This window comes from Theobroma cacao, chromosome 1 (genome assembly GCF_053813885.1).
Source record: "Theobroma cacao isolate CCN51 chromosome 1, ASM5381388v1, whole genome shotgun sequence".
Taxonomy (NCBI): domain Eukaryota; kingdom Viridiplantae; phylum Streptophyta; class Magnoliopsida; order Malvales; family Malvaceae; genus Theobroma; species Theobroma cacao.
In genome coordinates, this window is record NC_142639.1 from 34,307,679 (window position 1) to 34,328,845 (window position 21,167).

At 34.9% G+C, this 21,167-nt stretch overlaps 3 protein-coding genes and 1 pseudogene across 4 annotated transcripts; 2 read left to right on the plus strand and 2 right to left on the minus strand.

The window, feature by feature from the left end:
* The first annotated feature begins 3,452 nt into the window (after nucleotides 1-3,452).
* Nucleotides 3,453-6,064, plus strand: LOC18613259 (uncharacterized; annotated as a pseudogene). The gene is made up of 3 exons (XR_016028488.1): nucleotides 3,453-3,457; nucleotides 3,593-3,971; nucleotides 5,051-6,064. The product of XR_016028488.1 is annotated as an uncharacterized LOC18613259 (transcript).
* Nucleotides 6,065-6,450: 386 nt separating this feature from the next.
* On the minus strand, nucleotides 6,451-9,265 carry GG1 (Ggamma-subunit 1). The gene is made up of 4 exons (XM_018127613.2): nucleotides 8,774-9,265; nucleotides 7,224-7,276; nucleotides 6,849-6,893; nucleotides 6,451-6,761 (listed from the first exon to the last, which is right to left on the minus strand). Exons 1-4 carry the CDS (start codon nucleotides 8,897-8,899, stop codon nucleotides 6,677-6,679), a joined length of 309 nt encoding a protein of 102 aa, XP_017983102.1. The 5' UTR covers nucleotides 8,900-9,265; the 3' UTR covers nucleotides 6,451-6,676.
* A 911-nt stretch (nucleotides 9,266-10,176) lies between these two features.
* Nucleotides 10,177-12,373, minus strand: LOC108660946 (ammonium transporter 2 member 4-like). Its single transcript, XM_018115712.2, has 3 exons — nucleotides 11,687-12,373; nucleotides 11,289-11,574; nucleotides 10,177-11,046 (listed from the first exon to the last, which is right to left on the minus strand). The coding sequence occupies exons 1-3, from the start codon at nucleotides 12,371-12,373 to the stop codon at nucleotides 10,505-10,507; spliced, it is 1,515 nt and encodes a 504-aa protein (XP_017971201.2). The 3' UTR covers nucleotides 10,177-10,504.
* Nucleotides 12,374-16,158: 3,785 nt separating this feature from the next.
* Nucleotides 16,159-20,770, plus strand: APG1 (S-adenosyl-L-methionine-dependent methyltransferases superfamily protein). Its single transcript, XM_007050397.3, has 3 exons — nucleotides 16,159-16,908; nucleotides 17,430-17,736; nucleotides 20,373-20,770. Exons 1-3 carry the CDS (start codon nucleotides 16,346-16,348, stop codon nucleotides 20,526-20,528), a joined length of 1,026 nt encoding a protein of 341 aa, XP_007050459.1. The 5' UTR covers nucleotides 16,159-16,345; the 3' UTR covers nucleotides 20,529-20,770.
* The last annotated feature ends 397 nt before the right edge of the window (nucleotides 20,771-21,167 follow it).

Here is a 21,167-nt window from a genome sequence, read left to right on the forward strand (position 1 = left end):
AACAAATTCAGGTCCATTTATATGCTAGTTTTCTGTTTCCACCAAACAAGAATTAAAACGTGTTAAATGCACTGGACTCTTTGGACAGCTAATGAATGTATCAGCAAAGTGTGTCCTGAGGACTACACATTTTAGCATGATAATAGTTTTGCATGCGTGGCATTGATTTTAAGGTCACCACAAAAGAGCAAGTGTCAGTCACCTATAATGAAGTTCTTTCTTCTGTTGCAGCCACAAAAAACGAAAAGAAAAGAAATAGTATAAGCAACTGGCCTTCTCCATAATTAACGATGGGTTCATTCTCCTTAGACGGTAGACTCCGATTGTTAATTTATTAAACTCATGTCAAGACAAAGCGAAAGTGATGGGTAATAAGAGATGCTTAACGGTCTTTTAGGTTAACTTTTTTTTTTTTTTCAGGTCTTGTGAAAATAAGGTTAATTATTAGTTTTCCTTGGCCACTTTGCTCGGGAAGCGTAGCCCAGCTGCCAAAACAGGGTTTCATTCGATGGATGCGGCCACTTTCACATGGCTCTCAAAACTGCTGGCGGAAGTGGCTTCATTGAAGGAAGCAAACAACATAAGAATAACACCTAATACCTATACTTTGCTGAACATAATCCCTGATGTAATCATGTACTATGGATTATTTAATTAGCATTTAGCAATATTTAGACTTCCTAGGAAAATTATATGCAACTCTCCCCCCATTTTTATTATACTTCTGCTGCAAATTCACAGGGATGACGCAATGGTTTAGTTTTGGGGAATTGAATTTATGTCAATTAAGGTGGGGACATCTTGCTGATAGGATTATTAAAAATTGGGTAGGGTTTAGATCTCATAATCCGCTTGTCTCCGGTGGAATAAATAGGCGAATTTATAGCCATAGGCTGAGCATATATTGAACGGGTTTTTGCCAGCCTATATTCAACTTCCTCAGTCATTAATTATATCTGTGTTTAAGTATTATTTTTTGTTATTAAGTACGGATGGGATAAATTTGGGACCAACCCAATCCCCCTCCATCAGCATTTCTTCTAAATTGGTCATCCATGTGCAGTCTAACGCCCTAAATTAAAATAAATATACTGTCCCTTCCCTCCCCTGTTTTCTTTTCCTAGTAATGCAATGCTTTTCCCGCCTCTTTTTCCTTGTTTATTTAGTTTTGGATCAAAGGCTGGGTATGTTAAGAGGTTAGGAATCAGGATATATGTTCTCTTGTTGGGTCAAATGCTTTCTTTGGTAAGGCTGGTTGCTTGAAGACAGCCCAACCTCAGCCTGGAGATAGGCATTTCTTTTAATCAGATAAACATATATAATATAATGGGAATAGCCCACTGAGCCAGTGAGTCTGACCCCTTTTAGATGGACTGAAAGCCGAGAGGGGCTTTTCTCATGTCCCAAGACTCAGACTAACTTTCTCATCTGCCTGCTCAGTCAATACTCAATGGCCTCTTTGGATAACTGGAATAAGTCTCATTCCTCTCCAGTTTGGATTTTCTTTTTTGTTTTTGCTTAATATAACATGTTATTTATTGGCAAAATGATTTCATTGATCGTGACACTTTATCCCTTTTTTAATTTTCCTACTTCCATAAACATAATCTTTGACTTTTTGGGGGAAAAATAAATCTTAGTGCATTTTCTGCTAACAGATGAACATAGAAGCTGAAATTTTGCAATGAACAGTATTTGTTTGCCTTCTCTTATCCATGAAATTAGTGACGGAGGCATAAGTGGAACGAGTCCAAGGCCAAGGAAAAAAGGTCGAGACGGTGACAAATGACATGTTGCCATAGCAAAGCCATAAAACTTGCAGATAGTGTTAAGATAAGGTTAGGATCACAACTCACAAACACAAAGACAAACCGTCATTCTCATTGCTTCCCCCCCCCGCCAATAATCATCCTTCCACTTTCGTAAATCCATCGCATTAATATATACATAAACAATCGCATTGATTATTTCCTTTCCTTTCGTCCATTATGTCAGTAGCTTTTAGTCTAAAGACATTGTTGCGTGTATATATTATTACGATAGCAAGAGAACAGGAGAAGTCATCACCGAATTTCACTCAGATTCGAATCTAACTTTAACCTTGCTGTTTTAGCTTACAGCTTATTTCTGAAGCTGGAAAGTCCCAAAAGCCCTTTATTTGGGACTAAGTGCGCCTCTGATGAAACTAGTCATGGGCAAGGAAGGGCCTTTGGCTCTTTTCCATGCCTTCAATTTTCAACCAACTTAATTAAGCTCAAGCAAAGCAATCAACCCTACAGAGAAGAAGTGGCCCTTCCCTTTTGTTAGAAGGCAGGAATTAATAAGAAACAAAAAAGAAAGAAATTTGACAAAACAAATGTTAGTATTCTTGATTGTTTATTATATACAAGGTTAGGACTTGGAAAGACATTTTTAACGTAAAGTCACATGCATTGTGAGGTTGTGACGAAGTCTAAGGTCGGACATGGCAAAGATTTTGTCCAAACCGATGTGAGGACACATTGCAAAGGGACCTTTCGCCGTGGGATGGAAGATTGGAGGAGGAAGATTCGTAAATGGAATACGGTTATGGTAGATACGAAAAATTATTAATGGTCCCCATAATTGCAATTAGGCAAGACCCCAAAGGTGACCGGCTACGTGATAAATACCGAGTTTTTGGGAAACGGATTTAAGTTAGTATCAAAAACCGTGGTAATCCTAATTAATTTTTTATTTTTGTATTACTTCAACCAATAGCCAAGAGAGAGCTCAAATAAGCCATTTTTGCGTAAAGATGTGGTCATGACCGCAACCAAGCTGCGTCCTGTTCGTTTTCATCTCTTCTCTCACTCTCAGGTTAGTCTCATTCAAATAATTAAAAGTTTTGAATTGAATTGAATTGAATTGAATTCTGTGTTAGTTGTAAATTCTGTATGGGTCACTTTAAGTTTGTTTTAGAATATGAAATTGTAACATATTTAATTCTGGGTAACTGTCTTATTTTGAAAAGATAAACGAAACGAAAGTGAATTTGGTTTCTGGGTGTTTCTCAGAAGTGCTAGAACATGGGTGGATTGATGTTTTGAGTAGTTTCGGAGCGGTTTGCTGATTGACCAACACTGGTTTTCATGAGTCCATCTGAGTTTGATGAAGAATGTCCCTGTTTGTCAATAGTTTTGGATACATCAAGCTTCTTTTTTAAGTGCCCAGAATGAAATATAAATTCAAGGGTCGGATATTTGATTCTAATGGATTTACATATATTTGATTACATCTCTGTTTATGTTTCTGTTGGCTAGTTTCAGTTTCGTGTCCCTGATACAAGGAGTTCTTGAACATAAAAAATGATTTCATCTTTTAAAAATGAAGATTCCGTTTCTTAGAGCAGAACTGAGTCGAGAAGTTTCAAAATTTACATCTTTTTAGCACCTTAAATGAGTCGCACCTGGATCTGCCATGCCATTTAAATGATGGGGTAGGAAGACTACCATAGATTTTCAAGCATCTATCTTCATCCTTGTTTTAACACCTTCAGATATCATAGTTTCCAAATCTTTTTTTTTTGGAAGTTAGTATTAATTTTGTATTCTTTTTGGCTCTTCTTATCCAGGATTAAGCATAGTAGAGTTCTTAAAAAAAAAAGAAAGTTCAGAAAAGGGAATTTGGTAGAGGTGTTAAGAAGAGAATACGATCCATGTGGCTCCTGGTTGACTGGTAATATACTTTCAGCGGTGACAACTATATTGTTAGGTACAAACTGCTTAGACACCTGCCTCTACAAGTCTAAATGGGAATAGTTGGACAGTTGGCGATATAGCTGAGGTGTTTGATATCCACTATTGGATCGTAGGAAAGGTCGCAAAGGTGTTAAAGAACAATAATCGATTTGTCATTAATTCTTTGGGACCATCTAGCTTAAGTAATTACGTGCATCAAGTTTAAGGATTAGGCAGGTTTGGCACGACAACAAGTGGGCGGTGATTGGAAAGGTAATGGCTTATATTCATCATGCTTTTGCCCCTCAATTCTCTTCTCTAAATGTTTATCTTTGGAGTTTTGTATCAAAGGGTCCTATTTTTCTTTAAATTTAGTAGAGTTCACTTTCTAGCAGGCATAACTCATGATAAATCCTTTTGAAAAGATTCGAGAAAATCTCTTCTTGTTGCCTTCAATATTGTTCTTTTTCTGTTGTTCACATTAAAAGTCTGTCTATCGATCGAAAATATTCCTTTCAACTATGTATCTAATGTGATTTCCTTTCCCTATTCATAATATGACCTTCATTCTTGCTTGCATGCATATGCAATGCTTGGTATGTAGTTTTTGCATTGAAGAGCTGCTTTCACTAGTTTTGAAGTCAAAATGATACTTTTACTAATGGTTATATTACAAAAGTCTAACAAAATTAAAAAAATAGCTATTAAAATGGGAAAAGTTTAGTACTACTTCACTTGTGAGAAAACTCAGAATAATGTTGCAATTGTTTTTTTTTTTTCTAAATTTGTGGGAGGCATTTCCTTGTCATCATTTATGGGTTGCTAGTGATTGGATGCTTGGGAAGTCTAAGGAATTTTCTGGTTGATGATGGAGTTGCAAATACATAAACAAGTGATGATGTCAAGAGACAAATAAGTTCTCCATTTGGCGGCTCTGTACTTTCAACAGCAAGGGAAGTGAATGTGTTGATAATTTCATCTGAATGTCTTAGAAGTCAATGGTTAATTTCTGCATACCTGATTGTAGAAGTCATTCATAAATTTCATTCATGGAATTTCCTGGCATTATTGTTAGGATAATATGTCTGTGACATGCTCTTCTGAATACATCATTTCTTGCTCAATGAGCTGTGCCATAAATATCCAACTCTTGTCAATGATGGCCACATAGTTGACTTATTTCACAAACTGGCCAGTAAAAAGTTTATTGTCACTGCTATTTTTATTCATTATCATAGTGGTGTTTACGGTTTGATATTATGAGAGAGCCTAAGAACAAACTTCATATGATAAGTCATGGCTGATGTGCTGCACCAACCAGTATATCTAAACCAGACTACATGTGATTGCAGGTTGCTCAGGGTAAAGACTTTGCCTACAAATTTACGCCAAAAAAGTCCATACCGTGGTTGTGGCTTGCAACATAAGGGTGTGGCTGATAATGTCACCATGTGTCTGTCCATGAGAGCCATGTATAAAGGCTATGCCCATCAATCTTGAAGAATATGGAGCCGCTTTTTGGAGGAATCCACAAGAAAAGGAAATCACCTCTGTGTCCTAGAGGGTGTGATGAATCTCTTAAGAGAAAACTTCCGTTCTTTAACCAGGTAGATGATATTTCTTGCCAACATGTAGGGGTTGATGAAAAATTCATTAAGCAGTCTACTAACAGGAATTACAGAATGGAAAATACAGCTCCTCACCCTTTACATGATTCTTCTAGGCCTCTTTGGTCTACTGAAGATAGTGACCGATGCTCAGTTGCTAGCTGTAGTTTTAATGGTGTTGCTGACTATGCTGGCCAAGTTTCCCATAAATCATCGGAAAACACACCTGATAATTCTGATGCTGAATCATCATTCCCTTCTCTGTGTGGCAAAAAAAACTTACCCTTGTCCCCCCTAGACGAAGCAGTTGATGTCCATGAACTAGAGCTCCGTGCTTACAAGTCAACAGTGGAGGCATTGTATGCTTCAGGGCCTCTAACTTGGGAGCAAGAGTCCCTGTTGACAAATCTCCGCCTCTCCCTTAACATTTCAGACGAGGAATATCTACTCCACCTAAGACATCTTTTGTCTCCTCAAGTTCCCTGATCTGGTTTATATCTCTGCATCTTGCCAAGCGTCTGTATGTAATTGGTTCAGGCTCACCCAATGACACTGTTGAGATATGTGAGCTATTGCAGGCGGCACCTTAACCTTCGGAGTGTATGTAACGTGTAAATACTTTTGAGGGATTGAGTTTTAGTTGTTGAAGCTTAGAGCCAGTAACAGGAATCGATGTTTCTGAATTTCATTGTCTTTGTAATATCGAACCTATGTAGAAATGACTTCCCCTCATTCTGACTATTTGTGAATTCACTCGCAGCTCACTGATGCCCATTTTCCTGATGCAAATAGAAGTAATCTTGGCATGTCTTACCCATTACAGAATAGAGTTAGAATGCTTTCGCCCTTTCGTTTTCATAACTTCTTTGAAAACTGAGAGCAGCTCCAATGGAAATAACTGAGTTGATATTTGGAAGTAAATACGACGGAATTTCATTTAACGAATAGATTTCAGAATGACAGAAGAATAATGCATTCATTTACATCCTCTTCACTCCTGCATGATGCTGTAAAAACACCACCCCGTAAAGAAATGAAATAGATGTGTTGCTGTCCTGAAACAAGTTAATTGAAACTATAATTTGGTTAAATACAGGAGGGACTACATGAAAAAGGAAACAGGAGGAGGAAAACAAACACAAGCATGATCTGTTTGGAAGTTCATATCTGCAGTAGATGTATTTGATATAAAAATTTAATCCCAACATAAAAAGTAAATTGTACATTCAATTCGAGCCATCCAAAAAAATTTGGTATTGCACACTGTGGAAAGAGTCAATTGAATATTTGTTAAGATAACAATTGAGCTGTAACATGTTAACATGTCTGTTATGTAACATATCTTGGCAACCAATGTTATATCGCCTCAAATCAGAGAATCTGGCATCTGCAACCTTGTGAGTCTTGGGGCCCTTCAAACCATCTATCCCATGATGGGTTTATAGGACCATTTGTTCTGTAATCAGAATAAACCCAAGCATTAGAGGTAAAAGCAACTTGATCTAAAACAAAGGGTATGAGAATAATACAAGTTTGTAATTACAGTGGGAGTAGGGGATCAGGTCTGGTCTCCATGCTAAGCAGCAACCTGAGGGAAAGGAAAAGGCGGATATTAATCCCAATCAAACTGTTTACCATACAACTTAGGTGCGATAAGCATCATGCCCAACAAACTAATATGTGAGAGACAACACTGTGAGAAGCATACTGATTGAATGAGCTAGTCATTAGATCAAGTAATCTTGGTCAACACCACTATCTCAAAAGATTGCTGGCAGAAGAAAAATTTTCAGATTTCCTCTCCATGGATTTTGCAAATATATTGGTAAATGATAATCCTCTAGATTCCAAACCAAGCCCACCCCTCCTCTCCCCTCCCCAACTTTATGGGAAAGAAAAACTAATTTCTTATACTTACTCCTCACACAATGTTGATACATTATCTGTTCCCTCAAGCTCTTCCATCTCATCCTGGAAAAATTACATGAAGAGAGAAAGAATAAGACATACTAGACTGTAATATGGTACCTTTCTGCAGAACAGAAACTTTTTCCATCACTAAGAATGGCATTGCTCAAAGAAAAACAAATATCATTGATATAAACATAAATACAGAAATCATCATCTGCCTGTGAAGCAGTAAAGCAAGGCAAAAATAGGTGGGGACAGTACCTAAGTCTATGAGACTATGACCTACAACTCCATACCAATTGGGTGGTCACGAATTTCCAAATCTGCAGACATGCTGGCTAGTTAATGCTTAGGAAGTTCTAGGTCTGCCTAGTTGTAAAACATATCATGTTAAACACCAAAAAACTTAGAAACAAAGAAGCACAATAAAATTTTGTCCAAAGTAAATGCATAAAGTGATACTCATAGATTATATATTCACCTCTATTTCTGTGTAGCGCAAGTGCACATCATTGCTAAAAGCTTCTTTATTTAACTTGTGTGTAAGCATGACCAAAGATACTTAAGCTTATCAAGATCAGCAAGTCAAACTGTTTATCCGCAAACCTCTTTCCCATCACATATAGATTACATCAGCACTTTAAGCACTGAATATTGCCTTACTTCTTCACAGTGACATATGGCAAGCAATCAAGATTGCTTATGGTGCCAAAAAACTAACTCTGACGATTTCATCAGTGAAAATTAAGAAAACAAAAAAAGATAGAGAAAAACAAACAAAGAAAGAAGTTTAGCACATCCCATATTAGAGCGGCCAGAACATGAGTGATCTGGTACATCTTCCTGCCTCGAATATAGACTTCCTAAACATTAGTATAACCTGATGAACGGAGCATATCTGCAACATCCCTGGCGGATTTTGCAAGTCCAAGTATTACAATTGGCAAAAGAATTACAGTATTCCAGAATAACATCCAAAAATTTCACTTAGCTTATTAGACAAATTACAATTCTCATTAAAATGATCAAAAGCCTACATAGTCGGGATGCCATGTAAGCGGTAAGAAAGCTATTAACCACGCAATTTTAAGATCTGCCTTGAATCGTTTTTCCCCCATTAAATCCTGAAGCACAAAGATCTTAGCTTCCTCTTCCATTGCCTCTAAGCCAACTCACCACTATATGGATTATCCAAATAATCTCACTTGACATAAAAGCTAAAGCTTTACAAGAACCCGAAATTCTACTTCCATTTTGGACACGGGAATTAAAAACAAAAAGAATTAAAACAAAATCTTATGAAAAGTTTATAAAAAGAAAGCAAAAGTCTGGCCTTTCTTATCCTGGTATATTCTAAGACTTCTTTTAAGGTAGATTCAAGCTCTGTTTTTCTTTTTTTCTTTTTTCAATTCTTAAATTTATCAAAAGACAACCAAAGTCAAAATCTTTTAACTGCATTTCCAAACGAACTGCAGAGCAAGACATAATTGAAAACAAGCAGACCACAATCTAGACAGAAGAGCAAAAGAAAACCAAGAAACATGAAGAAAAGCTAACCTCGAGGAACTTGGATTCTTGCTCGACACGCTTGAGTTCAGCAAGAATCCGATGCTTGCCTCTGGTATCAGATGCTGAACCAGCCCCTTGCTGTTCATCTGCCGACGACGCCGTTTCTGACTCCATTGCTACTCGTCTGCCTGCCTGCCTGCCTTCTGGAAAGGGTCAAAATTCAATGCCACTTGCTCATCCCAAAACGACGCGGATCATTTTTCCTCCCGTTTACTATTTATTTTTTCTTGCTTTGGGATTTCAATGTTTCACTTCATTAAAGCAAAAAACAACTCTTTTAAACCTGCAGATCTGAAAGCTGTCCGTACAATGCTTTGATTTTTTTGTTTTTTGTTTTTATTTTCCTTTTTTTTCCCCCTTCCTCTCTAAACAGTCTGAAAACGGAAACGAGTAAACGGCTTTTCTTGTTTACTGTTTTCTTCGAAAGCTGTCCTTCTTTTTCTGATTTGGATTCCTCTGCCCCGAAGTAAACAAAAAATATAATAATTAAATAATAAAAATATTAGTAAAAGGGAGAATTTTGCCTTTTTCTTAGTAATAGTAACGAACTTGGAAAGACCATGGTAACCTCATTTCATGTCACGTTTCAATTTCTTAATGGGGTTTTTTACGTCAATTTCACTCATTTTGCCTCCTCTCCTCCTTTTCTTACTTGGTTTGGTTAAACGCAAGTCATTGTTAGCATATACCAAAATGCGTATATTAATTAATACTACATAGAATTATTGGTATGAAAAGGAAACGTTAAGAAGATTGGGGTAGGCCGCCAGCATAAAGATGCTGTATTTTCAAACATACAGCGAAAGCAAGACATGAAAATGGGGGGGTTTTCCTTTGCTTTGGTTGTTGTAGTTGATTGGTGCATCCCACTTTGGCAAAGTGCCTTTCACTGATGTCTTTTTCTATAATCCCACTCATATACATCACCTGCATTTAGACACTTTGTCATTCCTTTTGGGTCTCTTTTTTTTCTCTCTCTCTCTCTCTTTCCCCAACATCTTATTATTCCTGTAGCATCGTTGTAAAGTTTTTTTGTTACTAAAGCTGTAACATGTTTAGCGAATTCATCTTATTAACATGCCTATTTGGCTAAGTCTCCTGGTTTTGAACCAGGTTTCGGTGGGAGTTCAAAACAATAAATATAGAAAGGGATAGAAAGCACATACCCTTTCCGGGGGCTAAAGGTTGGAGTTCCGTATAGGCTCCTCTTTTCTTTCTTCTTTGTTCGTCGATAGAAGAATGAACCAATTTGGCGTCAAACACAATGTCAAGATATAGACGTTTTTAGACTATAGCTGGAAAAAAAGAAAAAAAAGCTGAGGAAACAGTGTTTAATAGGAAAGCGAAGTGACAAGCAAAATCAAAGGCGAAAGCCGAGAAACAATTCAAAGTTGAAATATATGACCAAAATGATTGTATTCAATAAGAAGCACAAGAGTGAAGATTGGTAATCAGGTTCTTATTTCAATAGATGATTACATCAAATTCATCTTCAAATCAGTCTCAAGATATAATTCCTCCCTTCTTGTTTATGGGAAGGAAGGGTCCTTTTTCTGGCTCCTCCCAAATTGTGCTAGTCTAATCATTGAAAAGAAAAACAATAAAGAACAAAACAGTAAGAAAGTGGAAACAAACATTCAGACAAAGCTTTTGGGCGCCATGTTAGACCGTCTACCACATAGCCAATTCCCCACAATGTCATTAATAAGCACCATTAAATCAAGCCATTTGAACCTCACCACTTTTTGTGGCTGGTGGGAACTCTTCATAAACAGAATTCAGCTTGGATTCATATTTCTCCCCATCTCCCCACAGTGCATAGGCTTCCTCTCCGTGGATTGCATCATCCCCAGTTTGCAATTCATCCTCAGCTAATCTCAGTGGAACCACCAGCCTGATCAACAAACATATCGCGCTAGTGATGAATATGTTGAAGCACACTACAAATAAGATTCCTAGCAATTGAATACCCAACTGCTTGAACCCCGCTGTGGTGTGGCTGTTATGGATACCGTAGAAGAGACCAATGTAGTGCTGCCAATCTTCTACTAAGTAGAAAAGGCGGTTTAGCTTAGGCACCGCAAACAGGCCGGTAAGGATGCCTCCAAGGCTGCCTGCTACAGCGTGAGTATGGAACACCGCCATGGTGTCATCAACTTGCTTGAGGAGCCATATCTTCTTGTGCAGGACCATCATTGTGTACCATGGGATGCTACCGGACATCATTCCCATCAATATTGCTGCCCAACCTTGCACCACTCCTAATCAAGAGAAAGGAGTTGCGTAGGACTGTAAGCACTAAGCAGATTCTCATTTGCCATTTTACATTATTATAAAGTTTTAATTTGCTTGATCAAACAACTTTTCCTGGGTAATTACTGAGTGGCACTTTGTTGCAGCAGACAAAGGATATATATATTTAGTACATAGATATATTTTCAATATATTGATGCATCTATTATTGAAAGTATCGTGAATATATTTATATAGTTTATGGTTGTACCTGCTGCAGGGGTGATACAAACTAAACCAGTGATCATGCCCTGCGTGGCTCCAATTACGGAGGGTTTTCCAAAGAAAATAATGTCAAGCATGAGCCATGTCAATAAGCTTGTAGCAGTGCAGACGTGGGTGTTAAGGACGGCTAAAGATGCATCGGTGCTGACAGTGTACGGATCACCACCGTTGAATCCAGTCCATCCCATCCAAAGTAGTCCAGCCCCTGCCAGCATCAGAAGGATGTTGTTAGGTGGGAACCTCTCCCTGTCCCTGGTGGCCCTTGGTCCAACCTTCACCAATAGAACAATTAACTAAAATCAATTTTTCACCCAAGTAATCAAATGCTGCTAGCTACTACTTTTTTTTTTTTTAATTATCGAGTAATTATATTGTGGTAATTACCCAGTAGGCTGCAGTGAAACCAGCTACACCAGAAGATAAATGAATAACAAACCCTCCTGAATAATCAATAATACCATGCTTAGCCAGCCACCCATCAGGGCACCATATGCTGTAGGCAGTAATAGTGTAGGAAAATGTCAACCAGAGTGGCACAAACAACATCCATGCAAGAAAATTCATCCTTCCAAGCAATGCGCCAGCTACCAGAATCAACGTGATTGCTGCAAACACGGATTGGAAATAGATCATGGTTGCATTTGGTAAGTAGCCAAGAAAGGCCCGCTCTAGGAGATAATGAGCGTCCAAGGAAACGTTGGGCATTCCTAGGAAATGAATGAACTTGTCACCGAAAGCCATGCGGTAGCCCCATCCGACCCAACAAACAAGGACGGCTGCAAAGGCATAAAGGGCCATGAAGGCCGAGTTGACAGCCCATTTCTTTTTCACTATGCTCCCATAGAGGATTACTAGTCCTGGAACGCTTTGGAGGCCCACCAGGGTAGCTGCGGTCAGCTGCCAAGCATTGTCACCTTTGTTCAACCAGTATGGGCTTGCCGGATCAGGCTGGAGGTTCTCTGGTAGAGACATTTGGATCGGAGTCCGATTTGACAGTGAATATCCAGATGCAAAGCACAACCAGGCTTGAAGGTAAGAGGAGCAGCTAGAAAGTGCATATATATAGAGCATGGTTGTAGGCAGAGAGAGAGGCTTCTAAACTTGTTGTAACATGCCTGGATAATGTCCTTTTCTTTGTAAATTTGTTGTCTAAAAGCCGGCGTGGTAGTGAAAATACATTATACAACCCTGGTATTTTAGTCATAGGGTAAGTGCATTTTGTTGTTGCAAGGGCTAAATGTGTCATTTGGAAGAGTGACGTAGAGAATGAGATTCATAAAAGTCGTAACAAAAGAAGTTAATTTTTTTTTCTAGTTTTTCATGATTCGACGGGGAATTCAATAACTGTAAGTCTGGGCAATGGAATTCCCGAAAAATATTGGTTGGAGCTTATTTGGCCTTGTATGATACTTTCAAAGGAGTTTACTAATATGAGAAACAATTGCTTGGACATTGTTTGTGTTTATAATATTATATTTGCCGCTCTCAATGAAGTTTGGATTATCTAGACACACTGACAAATCTTTGATCGAAATCCCACGCCTTCCCCCCTCCTTTTTTCCCTGCAATAAACTGCTCAGGAAGTTGAGACACTGTAGATGACAATAAAATGGAAGAGAAAAGACTGAAGACTTCGGCAAATTGTAATGAACAGTGTTCAGCTGCAAAAGCCATTGATTTTGCCCATTCTTAGGGTTTCGATAATCCATAGGAGAAAGCTGACAATGAAATTAGGCCTTGGATTTGGAAGCATGCTTGATTGTGCTATAACTCTTTTTGTACGTTGTCTTAAATGTAGTAGAATGTAACTCCAACAAAGAAGAGAGTTAGAGCATATTTTTTCTTTGAAAATTTGTCACCTTCACCTTACACACCCAAAAAAGCAAAGCATAGTTAAAACACATATTTCCCATTGCATAATTGTCACCATTAGATAAATTTTATGACCTTGGTTGTGACTTAAATACTTGTACATTCTGCCCTAAATTAGGAATTTAGAGTATGTCTTAATTGTTGGCCACAAAAAAGAATTGTACTCTGTATTTAGGTGGGGAGGGGGTTAAAAAATATTATTTACTATTATTCTCTACCTTCACGAACTTCGCCAGATTCTCCAAAGGTGAAGTGCCTAGACTGGCTGCTTTTGATTCTTGCGTGCACACAAAAACAATGCACACCTGTTGCCTTTGATTCTCTATGTAAGTACTACGTAGTATTTTAATTAATATAATTAATTAATTATTAATTATAAAAAAATTAATAAAAATATCACTTATCATTCTAATATATCATGTTAAAATTCTTTATATAATTTTTTGGTAAATAACTATAACTTTTTATCAATAATGAAACAAATACAATTTTTCACTTGAGGAATAAACAAAAATTTTCATAATTAAATTAAGATGAAATATCTAAATAAATTCTTAAACTATTTAAAAAACTTCAAATAAGCTTTTATATTTTAATTTTAAACCAAATAAATTTTATAATTAATAGTTGACTAAGTTAAAATGTCACTTATCATTTTAAAAACTAAATGATATGTTACATGCTAACATTTTAAAAGCTCTTATCAGTTTATGTCATCTGGTATATTAATGTGAATCATGTGATATAATAATATAATCATATAACTTTTTTCATTTTTCACATTATCATTATATTAACTTTACAAGTTATTAAATGACAAGTGATATTTTAATTAATGATAATTAGTTGACTATTAATCATAAAAACTTTTTTTATAAAAAAATAAAAGTATAATAACTTAATTAAAAGTGATTAAAAAAATAAAACTTATTTAATTTTTTTTTCATAATTGACGAGCTTTTTCGGATAATATGCTTTAAATTAATTTAATTTCCAGAACTCTTTTTTTTTAAAAAAATTAATTTCCAAAAGCTAAAATAGTTTGTCAGAAATATTAAGTTATTAACTACTTGGTTAAAAAGTTTTTTTTAAAGAACTTTTTAATATGAATTATTAAAGAGACCCATTATCATGTTATTATTAAAAAGTGGCATTTAATTGCTCTCCATTTTCTTACGTTGGCAAATTCATTTTCAATTTTTTTTCTTCAGCTGACCTTCTATTTTCTTTTCAGTGTTTTTTCTCCTCTTTATTCCAGCTCCTCGCTTGAAAATTGAAAATTCATAAAATTCTGTTATATTTTCTTCTTATCATAGGGAAGGAAAATGTTTTGATAAAAAAAAAAAAAGAAGATAAAGATATTGGAAACATGAAAAGGAAACGTGTAATACTAGTTAATACTGATAGGATGTTAACAAAATTTAATGCGTGGCTAAGAGAGGAGAGAAAGAGTCCACGATTGACAAAAGACATATCGCTATCAGTTGCTTGGCCTTTTTTTTTTTTTTTCCTTAACATTTGGTTTTCATTGCCCAACTTCTTGTTTTGTCATAGTCAGGGAAAAAAAAAAGAAGAAAACAAAACAAAAGTTTCAATTCTTTGGACTGAATCCGCCAGGGTCCAGTCCAAATCCTGTGGTGGCCGTTAACCCACTCTCTCACGTCTCAATTCTCAAGTCTAAGCCGAAGTTGCAGAAACTAGTAAAAGCTGGCTAGCTGCATAGCTAGTGGCTAGGCGCCTAGGCCAGATATTATTATGTAAAGGTCCAATCTCTTTAATTTACCATTTACTGCAAATTTGGTATTCCCTGTTTATTTTCAAGGAAATAGCTTACTTTCGTTTGGTATGGCACTCATTCGGTAACGAAAAGCACCGAATTTGATGTTTCTCGATTAAATCTCACTGTTAGATTTGATTCTTTACAATCAGATTCAGTTATGAAAAAGCATTGATCTGAAGCCGTTGTGATAAGATTCAGTCGTTTTGTTACATAATCGTTTTTCAGACGATCGATCTTAAAAAAAAAAATAAAAAAAATAAATTATTTATAAAATTTAAAATATTAATATTTTATATATAATTTAAATATTATTAATATTAATATAATTAAAAATATTATTAATATTAATATAATTAAAATATTAAATATTAATATTTTAAACTATAATGTTTTATTTATTAAATTATTAATATATTAAATTTTTAATGAATATAAAAAATAAAAATTATTAATATTTTAATCATAATAATATTAAATTATATATAAAATATTAATTAATTAAAATATTAGTAATTAAATTATATTAAAATATTGATATTTAAATTATTAATTATTAATATTTTAATTAATTATAAATTATTAATATTTAAAAATAAAATAAAAAATAATTAAATATAATAAAAGATATTTTTATCTTTTTATTTTCTATTCCTTTCCTATTCTAAATCTATTGTTACCAACTAAATACTGTAATAAGTCATAATAATTATTCTTACTCTATTCCATTCATCATACCAAATTACATAATACTTATTCTATTCTATTCTCACCTCATTCTATTCCCACGTAATAATTATTCTATTCTATTTCTATCTATTTTGCGAACCAAACGTGCTATTAGTGCTTGTTTCATCTGTCTTTTTTTTAATTTATTTATTTTTTAAAAATAAAAATTATACTAAACATAAATTTTTAAAAAAATTTATAAAAAAATAATTTTTTTAAAAAATAAAATTTAAAAAAAGTTTTTATAAAAAACTTTTTCTTTTTTTTAAATATAAAATAATTTTCATTTTTATTTATTAAAAATAATTATAATATTATTCTCTTAAAAAATATTTTTTATGATAATTTTAATTAAAATTATAACATATAAAAAAATTTATAAAAAAAATTTATCAAATAATTTTAATTTAATTTTAAAAATTATTATTTTTTATAACAACTTTATAACAACTTTTAACTTGAAAAAAAGGTCAAACCAGGCCCTGTTAGTTGTTTACCCACCCTTATTCTAGCTTTTTCTTCTCTTCTGTCTTCACCTGACTGATAAGCTAACCCCCGCCCATAACCGAGGCAACCGCCAGATTTGCTTGGTGGTTCTTGATAGTAGGTATTTGTTCAAATCTTGCAACTTTTTAATTTGTGGGTACTTCTTCTTTGCCTAATCCATGGCTTCTTCCATGCTCAATGGAGCTGGAAACTTCACTCTCATCAGAGGGGTAACCCCTAACAAGAATGGTTTTTGGGGGTCATATTTTCATGGGAAACACTTTTCCAGTGTGGGTTTAGTGTCTAGTGGAAGAATATCCAGGCTAGGAACAGCAATGACCCCAAAGGGCAGCATATCAGCATCAAGGCCAGCTTCACAGCCAAGATTTATACAACACAAAAAGGAAGCTTTTTGGTTTTACAGATTCCTCTCAATTGTTTATGACCATGTGATAAACCCTGGTCATTGGACTGAAGACATGAGAGATGATGCACTTGAGCCAGCTGATCTAAATGACAGGAACATGATAGTTGTAGATGTTGGTGGTGGAACTGGTTTCACTACTTTGGGTATTGTTAAGCATGTGGATGCTAAGAATGTTACAATTCTTGACCAATCTCCACATCAGCTTGCCAAGGCTAAGCAGAAGGAGCCGCTGAAGGAGTGCAAGATAATTGAAGGTGATGCAGAAGATCTCCCCTTTCCTACTGATTACGCGGATAGATATGTGTCCGCTGGGAGGTACATTTTTGCAATCCTTTTGGTGTTGTGGGATTATTTATTTACTTGAAATGCGATGACTACATATTTTCTTAATAAGATGTAAAATTGTGGTTGGTTTGTGGTTGATTGGTGCTCTTTTTTATGCATGATAGCTTAATTGGTCTTGCAATTATAGATTACTCTTATTTTCCTTTCCTCTTTGATATATTGATTGTTGGTAATTGACATGCTACTGGTATCAAAGCAAATATGTACGTGTAAGTGCATAAGTGCTTTTTTCTTTTTTTTCTTTATTGGTGCTTGTCCGTTTTGTCCTCCCTTGTGAGTAGTCATATAATTCTACAAATTTCCTACTAAATGGTGTAAAAGATATTATTGTCAAATGGGGCATCTCAGATACAGTCTATACAAATAAAAGTACGTTTGATTTGCTAGTTGGTTTGCATGAATAATTCGTCTTGAACTGGAGAGAGGGGAGAATGGAGGAGATAGTAACTTGATAAAGTTTCTTACCAGGATTATGCTTTTTTCTCTTTCAGCATAGAGTACTGGCCAGATCCACAACGAGGCATCAAGGAAGCATACAGGGTGTTGAAACTAGGAGGAAAAGCCTGCTTGATTGGTCCTGTGTACCCTACATTTTGGTTGTCTCAATTCTTTGCAGATGTTTGGATGCTTTTCCCAAAGGAGGAAGAGTACATCGAGTGGTTTCAAAAGGCTGGATTTAAGGATGTCCAACTCAAAAGGATTGGCCCTAAATGGTATCGTGGAGTTCGCCGACATGGGTTGATCATGGGGTGCTCCGTGACCGGTGTTAAACCTGCATCTGGGGACTCTCCTTTGGAGGTATTCAATCATTTAGTTAATTTGTTCCCTATTGAGGTGCTTTTCATATAGAAATGGAGTTATAAGCTCTGTTTGTGCGCCATGAGCACATGTCTGCATTTATTGTATACATCCAAAACTATGAGCCAAAGACTCGAAATCTGTAGTTGTGCTACTGTACACAGTTCCCCTAAAATTTGGTTAAACAACTATGTTAGCCTTCAGTTTAAGGACTCATAAGCTACAATTACTTATCAGAGAATGTAAAGCCTCAATTTTCTTTTCTCCCAGATGTTGAAATTCTAATCTGCCTTTGCTTAGAATAAACTCTTAGTTACCCGCCAGTAAATAAATAAATAAAATTTTACTCTGTCACATAATGAATATACTTTTTCTAATGGTAACTTATAACCATCACTCACTCCCCCTCCCCCCTCCCCCCTCCTTCTCTCTTTTATGATATTCTTTGTCTCTATTTGTGTGTCTGTGTGCATGCACGCTAGCATCCATGTTAGTGAAAAGCATGTAGTTGTTCTTTTGATGTTTTGTTAAATATAACCTTTAATATTGCAGGTTGCTTATTCTTTTTTCTACAATAAATATTAAACTTACAAGTTCACTTGAGAAGAAAAACAATGATAGTAATCATTTTAGCAATTGCTGAAAAGTGATTCTGACATTATATGTAGAAATAGTATTTGTTGACAAAAATTATACTTGCTGCCATTTTGGGATTCATGTTCCTGAATAATGATAATAGCATGAGGAAGACTTATTAATGCAGTTCTTAGATATCTAACTTTCAAAATAAATCCATGTATCTTTATGGTACTCAAAGAAATTTTAACTGTTGCTTGATTCAGGGAAAAGAAAGAATGCAATGTTATTCTTCAGAGCTGTAGAATATGGAACTGATTTCATTGGTCCATAAGATTACCTGATCTTTTAGTCTTTTAGGTGGGAGGATACATTTTTAACTGATGCTTTATTTGGGAATAGAAAGAATGCAATGTTATTCTTATGAGCTGTAGAATATGGAACTGATTTCATTGGTCCATAAGATTACCTGATCTTTTAGTCTTTTAGGTGGGAGGATACATTTTTAACTGATGCTTGATTCAGGAATGGAAAGAATGCATTGTTATTCTTCAGAGCTATAAGCATGGAACTGATCTCGGTGGTCCATAACCAACTGTACAGATTTTTTTGTTTTATGCTAGAAGTTCTCGCAGGACCCAGCTACTTTGTTAAAGTTTTATTAATAATGAGAGTCGACGTACATAACAGAAGGGGCATAAAACCGTACCTCCTGAGTTACAAGAATTATAGAAATTTTAATACTTATTAACAGTTCCACTCAGGGCCTGCCCTTGGGTGAAGCCACCCAAGCAAGGGCTTTAGGCCTCCAATTTGGGGAGGTTTTATAATTTTATAATATAATTAATTATATTAAAAATATATAAAAATAAAAAATAATTAATAAAATCATCTATTTTCTTATTTTCTTAATTATGTGCATAATAAATTTCAAATTTTTATCACTTTCTAATTTTTAGAATGTTATATTATTTCTAATCAACTAATGGTTATATGTATTTAATTATCTTCAACAATTATTTTTTTTTACTTATTTTTTTTATTTTCAATCAACATATTTAATGATTTTTAACAACTTTTTTTTCTTATATATAAAACTAATTTTTTTTTCAATGTATAATATATGCTTTTGAATTTTTTTTTTCTTATTTGCTCTTTCTTCCTTCTTCCTTTTAACTTTAATTTTCTTCTAAAGAATACACAAGAAATTTGTTATGTTATTATCTTCATAAAGTTGTGAGTCTCATTTACGGTTTGCAATAAGCATTCAACAATTAGGTACTATTGTTCTAATATTTACAGATTTTTTTACTTTAATTTAGAATTTATATTATATTGTTATATTGTTTTTATTTTATGTGATAGTTGATTTATTTAAATTAAAAATTTTGATTGTTGATTTTGTATTAGTCATTTAAAATATATAAAAATTTTGCATCTCAAAATATTAGAAAAATAAAATTTTAATAATTTTTTTAATTTCAATAAAAGAAGATCTTATAGAATATTTCGTTTTAGGCTTTTGAATTTATTGAGCCGTCCTTGGTTTCACTTTATGTGCATATTGTTTTGAATGCAACAATAAAGAGAAGTATCCGTTTTTACATGATATTGGATTATAGAGTCTGTCAATTCTAGTGTAGATACATACACAATCTTGGTTTCATTTCAGGTCCGCTCCATTTTCCAATTGCTGTTAACTTCATGACTGCTGCCATTCAGAAAAAACTTCGTGACTGCCTTCAATGTAACCACTGTCATATATTTATAATGATGTCAACACTGAGTCATGGCTCGAGCAAATTAAAAAATAAAGCTTGCATTTTATTTAAAATAAATCTTTTCACTCCCTATTTATGTTGTATTTATTTGCATTTGGCACCAACTGGTGAAAATGAATTCCCATGCAACTGACACAAAACAGTCTTCATGTAAATCTTTCTTGTATTTAATTAATTTGCATTTCATGTGGACATGAGCTCTATTGTGTTGTATAATCCTAACTTGTTTGCATTTTGATTTATCATTCTTTTCTAATGGCTGGTGTTTTTCTTGCGCAGCTTGGCCCTAAGGCAGAGGATGTATCCAAACCGGTAAATCCATTTGTATTTCTCCTGCGCTTCATCTTGGGTGCTATGGCAGCAACGTATTACGTACTGGTTCCTATCTACATGTGGGTCAAAGATCAAATTGTACCAGAAGGTCAACCAATCTAAAGAGAGATTGGAGCTGCTGTATTTCTAAGTTGCGTATATTTTCTTTGGTTATATGTAAATATGTTAGACAAGTGCTAGCTACATGGGCGTTTTGCGTTAACTCAAATAAACCTACCTTTATCAACTAGTTTACCCTCTTCTTACTCTGCTCTCCAAGCTTGTTGTCATGTAGCACATCGGCTTTCTGTAACAAACTAAAGGGTAATTGGCAAATGCTTGTGACTCCCAATCTGGGGTTTTAATATTGTGCATGGAGATTAGAATTTATTGTACTTTCCCTTGCCTGGAATACTTCCTCTAATTTGTTTGCAGTGGAGGTTCTTTTGATCTTGTTAAAAGGCGTATGAGCATGGAAAAGTGTCAAAAAAGGAGAAAGGACAGAAACATATGACAGATTCGACTGTCACTAACAACAGTCTTAAGAGTTGAAATAGGATCATACTTATGGTAAAAGAAATGCTTGGAATACTAGATTGATCTGCTTAATAACTTGGAATTGTATATTCTCTAGAAGAAAAATGTACAATTTTTAAGGCTGGTGGTTGGTAAAATTAGTGAACGTCTCTACTATTTTTAGAAGATCAGTCACCCAGGAAAACAAAAACATCAATTCATAACAGAGGAGGTACTACGGTTCTA

What these genes read in the sequence shown, in the direction of transcription:
- GG1 (XM_018127613.2), bottom strand. Translation starts at nt 8,899, where the DNA reads ATGGAGTCAGAAACGGCGTCGTCGGCAGATGAACAGCAAGGGGCTGGT. An exon ending in AAGAATCCAAGTTCCTCGAG is followed by an intron (nt 7,277 to 8,773) that starts GTTAGCTTTTCT and finishes TAATTTTTCCAG; the next exon opens with GATGAGATGGAAGAGCTTGA. An exon ending in GTATCAACATTGTGTGAGGA is followed by an intron (nt 6,894 to 7,223) that starts GTAAGTATAAGA and finishes CCTTTCCCTCAG; the next exon opens with GTTGCTGCTTAGCATGGAGA.
- LOC108660946 (XM_018115712.2), bottom strand. Translation starts at nt 12,373, where the DNA reads ATGCTCTATATATATGCACTTTCTAGCTGCTCCTCTTACCTTCAAGCC. An exon ending in GTTTCACTGCAGCCTACTGG is followed by an intron (nt 11,575 to 11,686) that starts GTAATTACCACA and finishes CTATTGGTGAAG; the next exon opens with GTTGGACCAAGGGCCACCAG. An exon ending in TTGTATCACCCCTGCAGCAG is followed by an intron (nt 11,047 to 11,288) that starts GTACAACCATAA and finishes TCTCTTGATTAG; the next exon opens with GAGTGGTGCAAGGTTGGGCA.
- APG1 (XM_007050397.3), top strand. Translation starts at nt 16,346, where the DNA reads ATGGCTTCTTCCATGCTCAATGGAGCTGGAAACTTCACTCTCATCAGA. An exon ending in AGATATGTGTCCGCTGGGAG is followed by an intron (nt 16,909 to 17,429) that starts GTACATTTTTGC and finishes TTTCTCTTTCAG; the next exon opens with CATAGAGTACTGGCCAGATC. An exon ending in CTGGGGACTCTCCTTTGGAG is followed by an intron (nt 17,737 to 20,372) that starts GTATTCAATCAT and finishes TTTCTTGCGCAG; the next exon opens with CTTGGCCCTAAGGCAGAGGA.